At 35.7% G+C, this 14,844-nt stretch overlaps 1 protein-coding gene across 1 annotated transcript; it reads left to right on the top strand.

The window, feature by feature from the left end:
• The first annotated feature begins 3,985 nt into the window (after positions 1-3,985).
• LOC131035811 (probable sucrose-phosphate synthase 2) lies at positions 3,986-10,499 on the top strand. The gene is made up of 13 exons (XM_057967534.2): positions 3,986-4,567; positions 4,642-4,731; positions 4,836-5,071; positions 5,170-5,233; positions 5,999-6,685; positions 6,892-7,002; positions 7,183-7,314; positions 7,409-7,585; positions 7,699-7,752; positions 8,115-8,177; positions 8,281-9,225; positions 9,574-9,701; positions 9,832-10,499. Exons 1-13 carry the CDS (start codon positions 4,358-4,360, stop codon positions 10,115-10,117), a joined length of 3,183 nt encoding a protein of 1,060 aa, XP_057823517.1. The 5' UTR covers positions 3,986-4,357; the 3' UTR covers positions 10,118-10,499.
• The last annotated feature ends 4,345 nt before the right edge of the window (positions 10,500-14,844 follow it).

The following is a 14,844-nucleotide window of genomic DNA, read 5'->3' as shown; positions in this document are numbered from 1 at the left end:
TTAACTCTGACTCCCAAATGATTTGGCACGAGGAGGATCTCAAATTAAATATCAAAGAGTTCATTAGAAAGGACTGTTATACGGGGAGAGAAGGACAATTTAATCATGATAAGTAAAAAGCATCATTTATGCCTTGCTAGAAAGGCCATCATTACTTGGCGCCGCGACAGATCCTCTATTATCTCTAATAAAGTGCTGCACGCTTTGTGGGTTACCCAGTTCAAAAACTTGAGCAACATCGAAAAAGAAGGTGATAACTTGTAGAGCAAACAACCCATATCCGAAGATGGGAGGAGACCTAAGGCGGGAAGAACCAAACAATACGTCGAACTGGAAAGCGATGCCTAAAGTCTGGGTGAAATTGGAGAAGGGCTCTCTTACCAGCTTCATGGAGAAACTTGAGGACTATGACAAAGGTAGGGTTAACTTAGCCATTTCCAAGATTTCTGAAAATTGGTCTAATGGCTCTTTTAAACTTTATGGAGTTAAGTTTAAGTTGGACGCTGGGCTCATTTCCACTGTGACCGGAATGCCCCACTCTGGGCTTAATTTCTTTCGAGACCTTAAGGTCTCTAACACTGCAGTTAACTTGTTCCTGTGAAAAGAGAAAGAGAGAGCTAAAATTGGCAAGGCTACTGGGGGCTACTATGAAGCTGCAAACATCAAGAAGTTGTGGGGCTGGGTTCTGAACACAATTATGGAGTACATCACGGTTGAAGGCCGTTTTTCCAAGGCCCACACCTACCATTTCGTGCTCTTAAACCATTTCAGACATGACAAAAAGGTGTCCCTGCCATACTACCTCTTTCGGTCCCTCTCCAGGTCCCTCCCTCAACAAACACAGGACTAACCCTTCCAGCCCGATTCTCCACTACGGGCTTCTGCTGCTCATCTATGAGCATTGCAAAACCCTCACCCTGCTGGAGAATAAGAGGATTTCCACCTCTCTGGGCAAGAGAAAGATGGAAGAGGGAGAAACTAGCAAGGAGAAGGCGTCCTCTAGCAAAAAAAAGAAAAGCATCCCTAGGTTGGAAACAGAGGACATTGTTAAGGAAAGCAGTGGAATGGAGATGGACGACTCCAACGGTGAAGATAGCTGGAAAGACGAGGAGCTAGGTAACAAGGAAGAAAGCGGCAATAATGAGCTTGGTCAAGAAAGCCCTACCCTCAGCGAACACCCTAGTAAGGACAACAACCATCTGATGGAAGAAGCAAAACCCAAGGATAACGAGGAAACCAGAGGGAATTCTGAGAAGGAAATGAACAAAGACTCTGAGAAGGACCTGATTGAGGATAGGGATAGCGAGGACAAGGAAAGTGCTAGTAAAGGGCTTATCTTGGATAACCTCAAGAAGCTCTCTGAGGCCAGAATGGATTTTGATAGATGGACCTACGAGACCCTGAAAAACCTGGATAAGAAAGGGATTAAAATGGATGAAAAGAGGGAGGATGAAAGCAAAGAGCAGATTAATTGGAAGCAGGAAATGGAGAATAAGGTAAAATCGCTGGAAGAGGGAAAAGAAGCGATGAAAAATCTGATGGGAGTTATCCCAAGTATCATCTCTGCTGTCATTAAAAACTTGGAGGACATCGCCAAGGTCGTTGATCATACCTGCACTCCTAAACCGGTCGTGGATCTTGACTTGGAAGAAGAGACCATCCAGACTGGAAGTGGTGATGCTAATCCGGTGGGGGGTACTACGAAGAGAACCAGGGCCAGTATCAAGAAAGTTGTGGCTGCCTCAACAAAGGATCCCCCCAACTTCAAAGACAACATCAAAGAGTTGTATGATATCAGCAACACCCTGGCTAAAGCCCTGGAAAAAATCTGAATGCTAGAAGGCCTGCTGGCTTTTTGGGGTTTTTTTGGTTTTCTTCGATTACCGCTGGTTTTTTGTGGTTTCTGTTCTTTTCTGTTTCTCGTAGCTTTTCTGTTTAAGTTCTACTTGTAAAGGGTTTCGGGGCCCCTTCAAAACCTGCTTTTTCCTTAATCAAAAAAATATTATATAATAAATCAAATTATTATATAATAATTAATATATAATTAAATAACTAATACTTATTATTATATATAATTATTAATAATAATTGTATATAATAATAGATGTTATTAATAATTAATATTATAATATAGATTATTTATTACATATATAATTATATAATAATTTTATTATAATTTAATGATTAAAAACTAGTGGACATGAAGTTTTAGTTCTTAATCGACAACCTTCTTGATACCTAAATTTATGTAATTTTTTGGCATTAATTCAATTAAAAGAAAGAAGATAAAAACCAAAATTAAATATATTTTAAATATTGTTTTGTAATAAAAAAATTCTCAATAAAAAAATAAAAAATAAAAATAAAACACTAATGAGTTGTTTGTTGCATGTGTTCTATTTTACTTGGAGATGATGTAATTGCATTTACAATTGTTTTGTATTAAGATAAAGAAATAGTACCCTTCTTATATATATATATATATATATATATATATATATATATATATATATATATATATATATATATATATATATATATATATATATATATATATATCACTTCTTTATTTTTGTATCCTAGATATTTTATATATATTTTAAATCAATTATCTTATTACCAAGAAGATGCCATAGGTAAGTAAAGATTTTATTTGAAGAAAGTATTGCCAAGAGTGCAACAACCAAGAAGATGCCGGATATTCTAGGAAGTAAAAAGAAGATTTTATTTGAAAAAAGTATTTCCAAGAGAACAGTTTGCCAGTTATAATGTAGTTGGCGTGCAACAACTAATAAGATGTTAGGATGTTGACATGAGTATTCCAAGAGCACATTTTGCCAATTATAACACAACTGACATTACATGTGAATTAAATATAGTTGACACAAGAACCAAGATGAATGCAATGCCCAATAATAATAAATAAAAAACCAAAATACATAATATGTGGTTGGGCTCTTGTTCTATTTTACCCATTCCCTTGTGTTACTTGGAGTTGGATATAGTTGTATTTACAATTGTTTTGTAAGTTTTTTTTTCCAATAAAATGCTAACGACAAAAATAAATAGTAATGGATTGTTGATGTAGCTGTATTTACAACTGTTTTGTAATATTTTTTTTCCTGCTCTCCATTTTACCTATTTCGTTCTGTTACTTGAGCTTGATGTAGCTATATTCACCACTTGGATATAGTTGTATTTACAATTGTTTTGTAAGTTGATGTAGCTATATTCACCACTATTTTGTAGTATTTTTTTTTTCAATAAAAAATAAAGACAAAATAAATAGTACTGAACTGTGTGTTCTATTTGTGTTGTGTTGCCTAGAACTTGATGTAGCTATATTTACACCTAGTTTGTAATATTTTTTTTCTAAACAAACAAAATAAAGACAAAAATAAATAGTAATCACAGGTGACACTTGTCTATATGTTATATATCACTTCTTTATTATTGTATCCTAAATATTTTATATCGCTCATTTTATTTCCTTACAAAAACAAATTTTATAATATTTTTAAAAATAATAAAAATATAAATACCTTATAACATATAAATGTCTTATACTTTAGGTAGCACTTGTCTATAATGCTCATCACCTTTTTATTACAGTACTAGATATTTTTATAGATATTTTATATCAGTTATTTTATTTCTTTACAAAAGTAAATTTTATAACTTTTTCCTGAAATAATAAAAAACTATAAATGTCTTACAACATATAAAATGTCCTATTACAGAATGTGGCACTTTCCACCCTCATAATTTATAGATATTTTATGTCACTTATTTCCTTCTCTATAAAAGTAAAATTTATAATATTTTTACAATAATAAAAAATATAAATGCCTTATAGCTTGCGCAAAGCATAAACTCTTGAATATTCTATATACTTCGAGAGAGTTTTGCGCTTTCATAATTGCCTAAAGAGGCTCAAATTTCCAGTCACTTTATTTTTTGTTCAAGATGGTGTATATGATCTGCAATCGCCAAATCTTTGCCGTACACGTCTGGGAACTTGAGCCCCCTTTAAGCCTGGTTATTCTCAATAAATGGCCCCCTATTCATTCTTATTTAAAACTCAGTGGAGTTAAACACCTGTAATGACTGTAAATAAATAACAGATCAGATTTCCCGTCGCATCATTAAAAAAACTAAGTGCATGTAAGATAAGCTATATAAGGAGGCCAAGATAAGAGGGCTATATGCGTCAACCATCGCTTGCATTTCGGCTTATATATTGCCAGCAGAGAGAAAACTCTTAGATCTGTTTCTATGCAGCAACAGATTTTGCAGTGAGAGGGAAAACATATATTTAGAAAAATCAAGACAGGAAGTGTCTGTGGAGTAGTGGGAGATGGCGGGCAATGAATGGATTAATGGGTACTTGGAAGCCATTTTGGATGGACGCACGAACGATACCAGTAATGATGGTGGTCAGCTGGTTGAAGAAGATGTTGAGTCTGGTTCAGTCTCGCAAGGTTTAACTTTTAATCCTGCGAGGTATTTTATCGATGAGGTTGTTAATGGTACTGATGAGATCGATCTTCATCACTTCTGGGTCAAGGTAATTGCTTTTTAAAGTTAAGATCTTTGTTTTAGATGATTCGTGGATTTATTTAATGTGGTGAGATTTTTCAGGTCACCGCGACAAAAAACACAGAGGAGCGGAATAGAAGGCTTGAAAATCTGTGTTGGAGAATATGGCATCTCAGCCGCACTACCAAGAAGGTGAGCTGGATACCCATTTGAGGGATTGTGTGAATTGGGATGTGTTTGATGGGTTAACGGATTGAGATGATTTTGGATTTTTGTTGTTGGTGGGATAATTGCAGGCGGACTGGGAACAGAAGAAGAGGACGCAGAAGCGGCGCATGGAAAGGGAAAGGGGGAGGAGGGATGTGGTAGAGGATTTATCAGAGGATTTGTCCGAGGGGGAAAAGTTTGGGGTAGATGGTAGCTGTCATGGTGGGTCGGGGATGAAGTTATCTGAAAGCCATTTTAATTTGGAGCTACTGGGGGACCAGCAGCAGCAGCAGAAGGAGAAACGGTTGTACATTGTGATGATCAGGTACTTTTGTTATGTTTCAAGTTAAGGGAGTTTAAATGAAATTGAATTATAGTTTTATTTTTATACATGTCCGATTTTTGGTTTGACTGCTTTTGCAGTTTGCATGGGCTTGTGCGGGGTTGGAACATGGAACTCGGTCGCGATTCTGATACAGGTGGACAGGTATGTTTAATGAAAAAAATTCTTTTTATGTTTGCTCAGTGTTTTGAATAATTAAGGTTTGATTTGCTTGGGTAGATTCCCTAAGTGCTATGCCAGTCACTAGGGTTTTATTCCAATTGAGGTCTGCCTTTACATGGCAAATGGATAATAGGGATGAGTCCTGGTGCAACACCCAGCAAGGGGTTTTGTGCAGAATTGATATTTGTTTTTTAGTGTTTTCATGGAGTGGGCAAAAATCCGACTTTAGTATTCTAGGTGCTCTGGGGAAGCTTGACTAATTTGGGGAACGCTAAGGATTGGAATATAACAAACAGAGCTTTTAAGTTGAAAGGGGATAATGTCAGGAGGCTAGTGAGTTTTGGAGTTGACAGTTTCTGTTGATTTAATGAAATCATGCTTGTAGACATGTCTCATGAAACCCATTTGAAACAAAAAGCTCTCAAATTTGAGGTTGGCTTATAGCCTCATCCTATAAAATGTAGCAAGTTTTGTATATATGACCAACTACGTGGGACCTGACATAAATTCCTAAACAATAATTAGTGAGTTACCTTTGGATGGTGAACTTCTCCAGTCCTGGCATGCATACACAAACAATGTTTATGTTTAAAGATATTCCTCAAACATATCTTCTTAACAATAAGAAAAATAGATGATAACAAATCGTTTTGTAAAGTAGGACATGAAAGACAAAATTGCCTCATCCTAGTAGGATATTAGAGTTATTTAGATATAAAACTTCTGTATTCTATTCATTGTAATCAGGTAAAATATGCTGTAGAGTTTGCGAAGGCACTGGCACAAATGCCTGAGGTGTACAGAGTGGACCTGCTAACTCGTCAGATCTGTTCACTTGAAGTTGATTCTAGCTATGGAGAGCCAACAGAAATGTTAACTTCTGAGGTTGATGAAGAAATTGGAGAGGCTGGAGGTGCATACATTATTAGAATTCCTTGTGGAGACAAAGAAAAGTATTATGAGAAAGAAAATTTGTGGCCATACATTCCAGAGTTTGTTGATGGAGCATTGGGGCACATTCTTAACATCTCTAAAGTGTTGGGGGACCTAATTGGAGGAGGCAGCGCAGTCTGGCCTCATGTTATTCATGGTCATTATGCAGATGCAGGTTATGCAGCCTGCCTTCTTTCAGGTGCTCTGAATGTTCCCATGGTTTTGACAGGGCATTCCTTGGGTCGGAATAAACTCGAACAGATACTAAAACAAGGAAAACAATCAAAGGAAGAGATTAACAAAACTTACAAGATCTATCGCAGGATCGACGCTGAAGAATTGTGTCTTGACTCTGCTGAGCTCGTGGTTACCAGCACGAGGCAAGAAATTGAAGAACAGTGGGGTCTTTATGATGGTTTTGATTTGGAATTGGACAGAAAGCTCAGAGCTCGTGCCAAGCGTGGTCAAAACTGCTATGGTCTTTACATGCCTCGAATGGCGGTAAATGCATATAATAAATTTTCATTTCTGGAAGTTGCATTTTTGTTAATGTGTGCTTGTATCTAAAGTGTTTTTGGGGATTTCCCTTACGTTATTTTACTTTATATCATAAATTTGTATTGAGAAATAGTTCCCGACTTCTCATGTATGTATTCTTGTTACAATTTGAAATCATAATTTTCTAATGATGGTCATACTTTTTGTAGGTCATACCTCCTGGAATGGACTTTAGTAATGTTATTGTACAAGGTGACAGCACAGAGGAAGATCTAGAGAATGATCCTGGTCAATTGTCCGACTCCCCTTTGTGGGGTGAGGTAAGAGTCAGGGAAAAACTTTATTCATACCTCTATGTTGGGTTTGTCATTCTTTACAAACTGGTTGCATAAACATGTGCACTTCAATTAAAATTTTAAAACAAAATATATTTCTGGTATTATGCATCATCGTGCCTTACTATGTATGACATAGACCTGATACTCTGTTTTTAAATTTAGACCCTGCGTTTCTTGAACAACACTTCAAAGCCAATTATATTGGCTCTTGCTCGACCTGATCCTAAAAAGAACATAGCAACTTTAGTGAAGGCTTTTGGAGAGTGCAACAAGTTGAGGAAGCTAGCAAATTTGGTATGTCTTTTTCCTGAAATTATGTTTCCTTTCTATGATGCGCTGCCCTGCTTCTGTAGCTAAAGAGTTTCATTTTCTATTTATGAACCGACAGATGTTGATCATGGGCAACCGAGATGATATTGATCAAATGCCTGCAGCAAGTGCCAATTTGCTTACTACTGTTCTGAAGTTAATTGACAAGTATGATCTATATGGCGAAGTGGCGTATCCGAAGCATCACAAACAATCAGATGTTGGTGACATCTACAGAATTGCTGCAAAAACAAAGGTTGGTTAATCTCTTTGTCGATATATAGGATAAATATCATTGCACTGCTTTTCCATAATATATTAATACATGATATACATGTAGCTTTAGAATTATTGTGTTAATATGTGCAGGGTGTATTCATTAATCCAGCTTTAGTGGAACCCTTTGGCTTGACTCTCATTGAGGTAGGTAAACAAACTTTTTATTGTCCAGAGTGTTTTCTCCGATGATAAAAATAATAGGTTCTATTGATGTTTAAGAATCAAATGTACGAGTCATGTTAGGGATCCTGAGTAAATTTGTAATGTCAAATAAAAGAAATTATTTTTTACTCGCAAAGGAATACATATAAATTTTACAATTATATGCCTCGTCTATTTAGTTCTGGTTTTTGAAAGGTTATTTTAAGGTCCAAGAGGAGTGTTTATGTGTGCGTGTATATCATTGCAAATCATGATGAATGATGAAAGAAGCTTCAACACACAATCAAAATGCCTTCTAAATCATCAAAAAGCAGTTCATATACTAAATAATTAATTTTGTGCAGGCAGCTGCCCATGGATTGCCCATGGTAGCCACAAAGAATGGAGGACCTGTTGATATTCATCGGGTATAGTATATATCTAAGAATTTCAGCTCTCTATTTCAAAATTTTCAGGGAGAATCCATATAATGTATTACTGTTTGATGAATTTCGATCGATTCATGTGCAGACACTACAAAATGGCTTATTGATAGATCCCCATGATGACAAGGCTATTGCATCTGCTCTATACAGACTTGTAGCTGATAAGAATCTCTGGTCTGAATGCAGACAAAATGGCTTGAGGAACATTAACCTCTATTCCTGGCCTCAACATTGCAAAATATATTTTGTAAGAGTTTCACAATGCAGGATGAGACACCCACAGTGGCAGAGTGATCCAGTTGAAAGTGCAGAATCAGAATCAGAGACTGATTCGTTCAAGGATGTACAAGATATATCTCTCAGGCTTTCTCTGGATCTAGATAATCGCTCTAGTTCATTTAATAGTTCAGATAGACTTGGGCAAGATGATGGCATTTCTGATCATATTAGGAAAGCTATAGAGAGAGCTAAGGGCAGACCATCCAATTCACAAGAAAGGAATGATGAGAATGGGCGGGAAAAACAAAGTCTTGATCATAGTAATAGCTTAAACTCATCAGGAAAATTGCTTCTAAGGAGAAGAAAGCATCTATTTGTGATTGCAGTAGATTGCTATGATTCCAATGGAGAATCTTGTGCGCAGAAACAAGTGAATATAATACAGGAGATAATCAATGCAATTCGCTTTGTACATACCTCTGCATCCTTTGGATTTGTTTTGTCGACTTCAATGACAGTTACAGAAACACTTTCTTTGCTCCAGTTTGGTGCAATCAATCTGTCTACATTTGATGCCCTAATTTGCAGCAGTGGAAGTGAGCTCTTCTATGTATCTGGTGATAATGTAGATTCACCCATATTTCCAGATCCGGACTATGATTCTCATATAGATTATCGCTGGGAGAATGCAGCAGGGCTGAGAAAACATATGTTAAAATTGAGTGGACCAAAGGATTCTCCGTTCTTTGAGCAAGATGCATTAGCATCTAATTCTCATTGTTTGGCCTATAAAGTGAAGAACCTATCCACTGTGAGTTCCAATCTTATGATTATCATGATTAAGATTTAAATTTTATCAAGGTTATGCCATTTATAGTTTTCAATGTATTCTTGCTTTTAGAGTACCATTCAGCTTCTTTGGATACTTATAGAAAGACAGTGCTTGCAGGGCACCTTCTTAGTAGAGTTCCAACTAACATTTTTCAAGTTGAATGCTTAACATGAAAATTGAGTAGAATCGCTAAAACAGTAGTCACAATTTGTTTTGTTAGAAAGTACTAGAGATCCAAGGAAAATTTTGCTTAACAAGACAGCATGTTAGATTGTGAGTAACAGTAGCTGGTAATCTTAGCTTTATATTCCTCCTGATTTTTTGTAGGCTCCCAAAGCAGATGCTTTGAGGAAGGAACTGAGAATGAGAGGTGCACGGTGCCATGTCATTTACTGTCAAAATTGTTCCCGATTGCGGATCTTGCCTTTGCATGCCTCCAGATCTCAAGCTTTAAGGTGATCAGGATCAGAAGATTTGCATGAATTCCTTGCCCAATTGAAAGAAATTTGTTATCCTTGGAAAGTTTTGGTGATATGTAAACTTATTATGAATAGTGCTTAACATATCCAGGTTTGGTGATGGCAGGTACTTATATGTCAGATGGGGTCTGGATATAGCTAACATGTGTGTGTTAGTGGGGGAAAGAGGTGACACGGATTATGAAGAGCTGATTCCAGGTATGCACAAGACAATAATACTAAGAAATGTTGTCAGTAGTGGAAGTGAGAAGATGGGGAGGAGTCCCAACAGTTATGGAAGAGAGGATGTTGTTCCTCTACAAAGCCCAAATATATTGACGGTTACTGTAAGTGAAGATTATGAAGGTTTGAAGAGCCAAGAGTTGATAGCTTCCATAAAAAGATTGGTATGACAGAAAAGAAGAAATTCATTGGAAATATATGTAATGAGTTAATAACTTAGGAGGAAAAATCTGCAACTTTATATCAGTCAAAGTAGCACAATAAACCCACTAAATTTGTAAAAACAGGGAATCATACAATTTGGTGCAAGAATTAGGGTAATGAGTTCATGCATGGCATGAGGTTGTTTGCAATTGAAGTTTGATGGAGTAGCTGGATTGAGTGGTGGGGGGCATTTCTAGCTGATTTTAACAACTCCATCCATGTTTGAGGGTTCCTCCATTGTAAATGCAAAAAGCTCTGTATGAACTCTTAGGCGTGGTTTTTACTTGCTTGGAAAATAAGTCATTTTTTCATTTTGAAAAATGGTAATACTAGGAGTTTCTTTCTTCAGGGCTAACATGTCATCTTGGTCTAATGTATAGTGAAGATATATGAGGCAAGGTCGGTCTGATTCGTTTTATTGACACGTCATTTTTATTTGATTCGTTGTGTATAGCATGGTTCAATTACGTCGGTTGCTTTAAGCATAATACTCTTTGATATTTGTTTGAATGGTTCAATTATATCAGCTATTTTGCATAATGCTATATGTTTTGTTGGAAGAGGCAGTCCATGGTTGGGTCTATTTAACTTCACAATAGCTTTGATCAGAGGACAATATCATTTGTTGAGCAAATGAGGGTTGACCTGGATCCCTCTTAAACAAAAGATAATGGTGCAGCGATTAAAAAGCAAGTTAATATGTCTGATGATGAGGTATCTTCATTCGTGAAACTATGAAATACAAGACAAACAATGATTCTTTATAGATCACAGCCAATTAAGAAACTATAATCTAACAGCATGCCAACTGTTTTTAATTTTCTGGCATCTATTTGTCTGTAAGGGCTGACTAGAGCAACTGCTGAATATGAGAACTGGAAGCTGAAATTTGCAGATGCTTCGGGTCTTATGTAGTTTTACCAGTGAAATGTCACTGCATAAATTTCTCTTAAAACACCTTTCCTATTCTCATAAACTGGTAATTGATGCACTATTTTGAAAAACCTAACATCTACCTGGAGAATCGTAACTTCTGCCCCTTTTTTGCAGAACAGTTACATCCCTGAAACTCTGAGTCACACATTAATGCATATGTTATAATGCCCATCAGAGATGATAATAACTGGTTGTATGCTTGTGCCCTTTTGCACAAGATCTCCTGTAATAGATGCCAATATATAGTCATTCCTTACAATCTCTCAGAAATTTTGATCGTATTATGCCAGTGGGTTATCCAATGTCATTCAATCCAATACCTAGAAAGGCTTAAATTTGATTGTTGAACTTCTTGTCAAGGATTTTTTTTTTTGACAGTTATTCCTTTCAAATGGCAAGGCATCTGATTTTAAAAATTATATAATACATTAAATATACTTAAATTTTTTTGACCGCCTGTCTAAAAATTCACCTTTCATGTGATACAATCGTCCTAAAATTTTGAGGGGCTTTTATGGCATATGTGCCTAAATATGGCCATATGGCCATTCATCAATCAAATTTAAGCCCTGCAGTGCCTAACCATCAGTGCGTTTAAATTTGAGAGATGAGAGATGGGTCACTCTTGCCTATCTTCTCATTAGCATGCTCTTCACATGTGTAGCCACCTTACCTCATTACTCTTCCCTATCTTTCTCATTAGCATGCTCTTCCCTATCTTTCTCATTTGTTTCTTTCATAAGACACCTTATGCTTTGCATATGGTGTACTTACACTAGCTCTTACACCTCCATTCCTTTTGTCACACTTGTTACAAAGTTAAGACTTTGCTTCATGCCCTCCATATTCTTCAATTGGAGGCTTTCTCATACCATTTGATCATCCACTTCTATTCTATCATTTGCTTGATTTACCACCCTTATGCTTACATCATGTTGCTATTTACAAAGCAACCACATTCCACCATCAACAAATTATAAACAGCACATCAAATAGAGCTTTGGGTGCACTCGATGTTTTTGTTCAATCAAAAGAGAAAAAAGGAAACAAGGTAAAAGGTTTCATTATTACATTTGAATCTTTATGTTTTATCCTTTTTAGTTTCATATCTCCACTTTCTAGTAGTGTCCATTGCATTTGTGATGAGGAACATATTAATTAAGAGTGTTCAAATTGAATGGGTACAACAAACACGCCTAGCATGTTTAAACAAAGCTAAATTGTGCATCTCCATTTTAAAGGTTGATAAAACTAGTGTTACTCATATTACCACCCTCGTTGACTTTGAAGGCATATTTGAGATGATCTCTAAAATCCCTCCTAAGAAAGTTCTTGATTGTGCCTTCAAGCTCTTTTTTATTGTCAAAAGTTGCATCTTGTTTACCGAGGATTTTTGAGAAATTTTTGTTATCAAGGATTTTTGAGAAATTTTTGTTCAATTTTGAGGTTTAGAAGATTAATTGTTCTTGTGGCACTCCTTATATTAGCAAAATCGGTCATTCTATTACCATTAGTACAATGTTGACACTAGGCATGAGGATTTTCAAATCTACCCTCACATATCACACTCAAATTTGAACATCATGTGGTTAAAAGATAGACAAAAGATAGACAAATCCTTGTCAAAGAAGAGAGTTTTTTTAAAAGAAAACTCAAAGAAGCTTATTCATATTAAAAAAAATAAAAATTCAATCAATCTTAATCAAGATGGAGGTTCAAATCTAAGTTTTGTCTAGCACTTTCATGCTTTCCCCTTCCACTCTCTTGGTTTTCTTTTCTTGCTCTCTCCTTTCCCCTTCTTACTCTCTTTCCCTCATTTCCCCTTCTTTACTAAGTCCTAGCTTATCGTGTTGCCTCTTCTTTATCTATCTTGATGGTCTAACATTCTATCCTTTTCTTTTTTACCCTCCTATCCTCTTCATGCTCTTCCCCCTCTCTCCACCCCTCACTGTTTTGTACCCTTCTCTAGTATTTATCTTGATCCCTCCATTTTTTTCCTATCATTTTTTTTTTTAATTTTTAATTTTCATTGTTTTCTTCCTTCAAATATTTCCCTTCTCCTTATCCCATTTACCTCCTAATTCCTTTTCCTTTATTTTATTATTAACACCTAATTAATTGCTTTTCATCCATTTTCATTTTATTTTTTTCCCTTAATTTTTTAAGATTTATTTATTTTTATTGATAATATTTAATTAATTTTTTTCTTTTATTATTTATTGATTTTCTAATTCTATTTAATCTCTTTGAAATAATAAATCTCCACTTTTTAATTTTTTTTAATTTTTATGTTATTTTTTATTATTATTCCTATTTACTTATATTAAACTATTTTAAAAATTGCTAAATTCTTTCTCTTTATTTTACTTTTATTCCTATGTTATTATATTTCAGTTTTTTAATTTAATTTAATTTTTTTTCTAATTATTTTTCTTTTTCTATCCATTGTTCTTAATATTTCTAATTTTAATTTCATATTTTCATCAATTCCCTTTTCTTCTAATTTTTTTTTTTTTTCTTTAATTCTTTTTGGTTAACTTGTATTTGTCTATTTTTTATTTTATCCATATTTTTCCTTCTAACAAAATCTTTCTAAATTTTTTAAAATTTTTGAATTCCTATTTTTTTTTAATTCATTTTTCTTCTCATTAATTTTTAACTTACTTTCTTTTTAATTTTTAATTTTTTTTTATTTTTTATCGGTAATTATTGTAGTATATTAATTCAGAAATAAAAGATATACAACCACCAGCATCCATAGGCCAAATTAAAAGCTGTAAACAACGGCCCAAAATATCCACAGTCATAACCTATTCTAGAGTCATTCAAATGCAAAAACAAAGGAGGAACCAGTCCTATGCATCTCCGCACCAAATATTACAGACATATACTAAAAACAACTAATAAACAATGTATTAAAGGAGCATGGAAAAACAATGGCCACATGGCCACTCACTCGCTCTGGCTCTGGTTCATCTTCTCCCCGTCTACCTTGTTAGCCATAGCTTTACCCTTTGTAGCTTCGCTTTTCATCTTTGGAATGTATTCCAAGCATCCAAAGTCGGGGTCTCCTTCCAGGCTCGCTAGCAATTGAACCACCCGCCCTTCCTTGAACCTATCTCGCAGCTCTCTCCCAACCTCCATCCGCGCCACCACCTTTAGAGCCTTCAAAACTTCATCCATCCTAATGAGTTTTACACAAAGATTCATGGCTTCCCAACCAATGCGAGCTCGTTCACGAGATTGGTCCTTTATGTCATCGTCCGGTCTGCGAACAAACGACAACAATGACTCCTGGTCATCACCCTCCTTAATGCGAATAGCTATCCGAGGCACTGCCCACTCCAGAATGGAGTCGAGGTTGATTAGATACTCCCCGTCAATCAATTTTGTCAGAGTGAGTATGATTTTCTCCACTTCCGGCTCAAACTCGCATGCCCATGCCAAAATCAAGGAATACACCTCCATGTTCGTCTGGTAACGGAAATGGATGTGCGACACCTCTTCTCCAAGCATAAGGTGCGCCGCACTCCACAATTTCTCCTCCTTGTACCTGAAAAGCCCCTACATCCTCTTCTCTGATACTATGCCCAGGAATGGCACCAACTTCTTCTCGGTTCGCAGAGTGAAATTTGCTTCCATGAGACCTGCACAAAGTATTTACTCCGGCTTCTATAATACAAATGATATAAAAACCATTAAAAATTACACTAAATACAAACTTAGCCACCAACTCGCAAACCAAAGGAATTAAATC

The sequence above is a fragment of the Cryptomeria japonica genome, chromosome 11 (genome assembly GCF_030272615.1).
Source record: "Cryptomeria japonica chromosome 11, Sugi_1.0, whole genome shotgun sequence".
In the NCBI taxonomy this organism is placed as follows: Eukaryota; Viridiplantae; Streptophyta; class Pinopsida; order Cupressales; family Cupressaceae; genus Cryptomeria; species Cryptomeria japonica.
The sequence above is the reverse complement of the archived record's forward strand: the minus strand, read 5'-3'. Positions and strand labels throughout refer to the sequence as shown.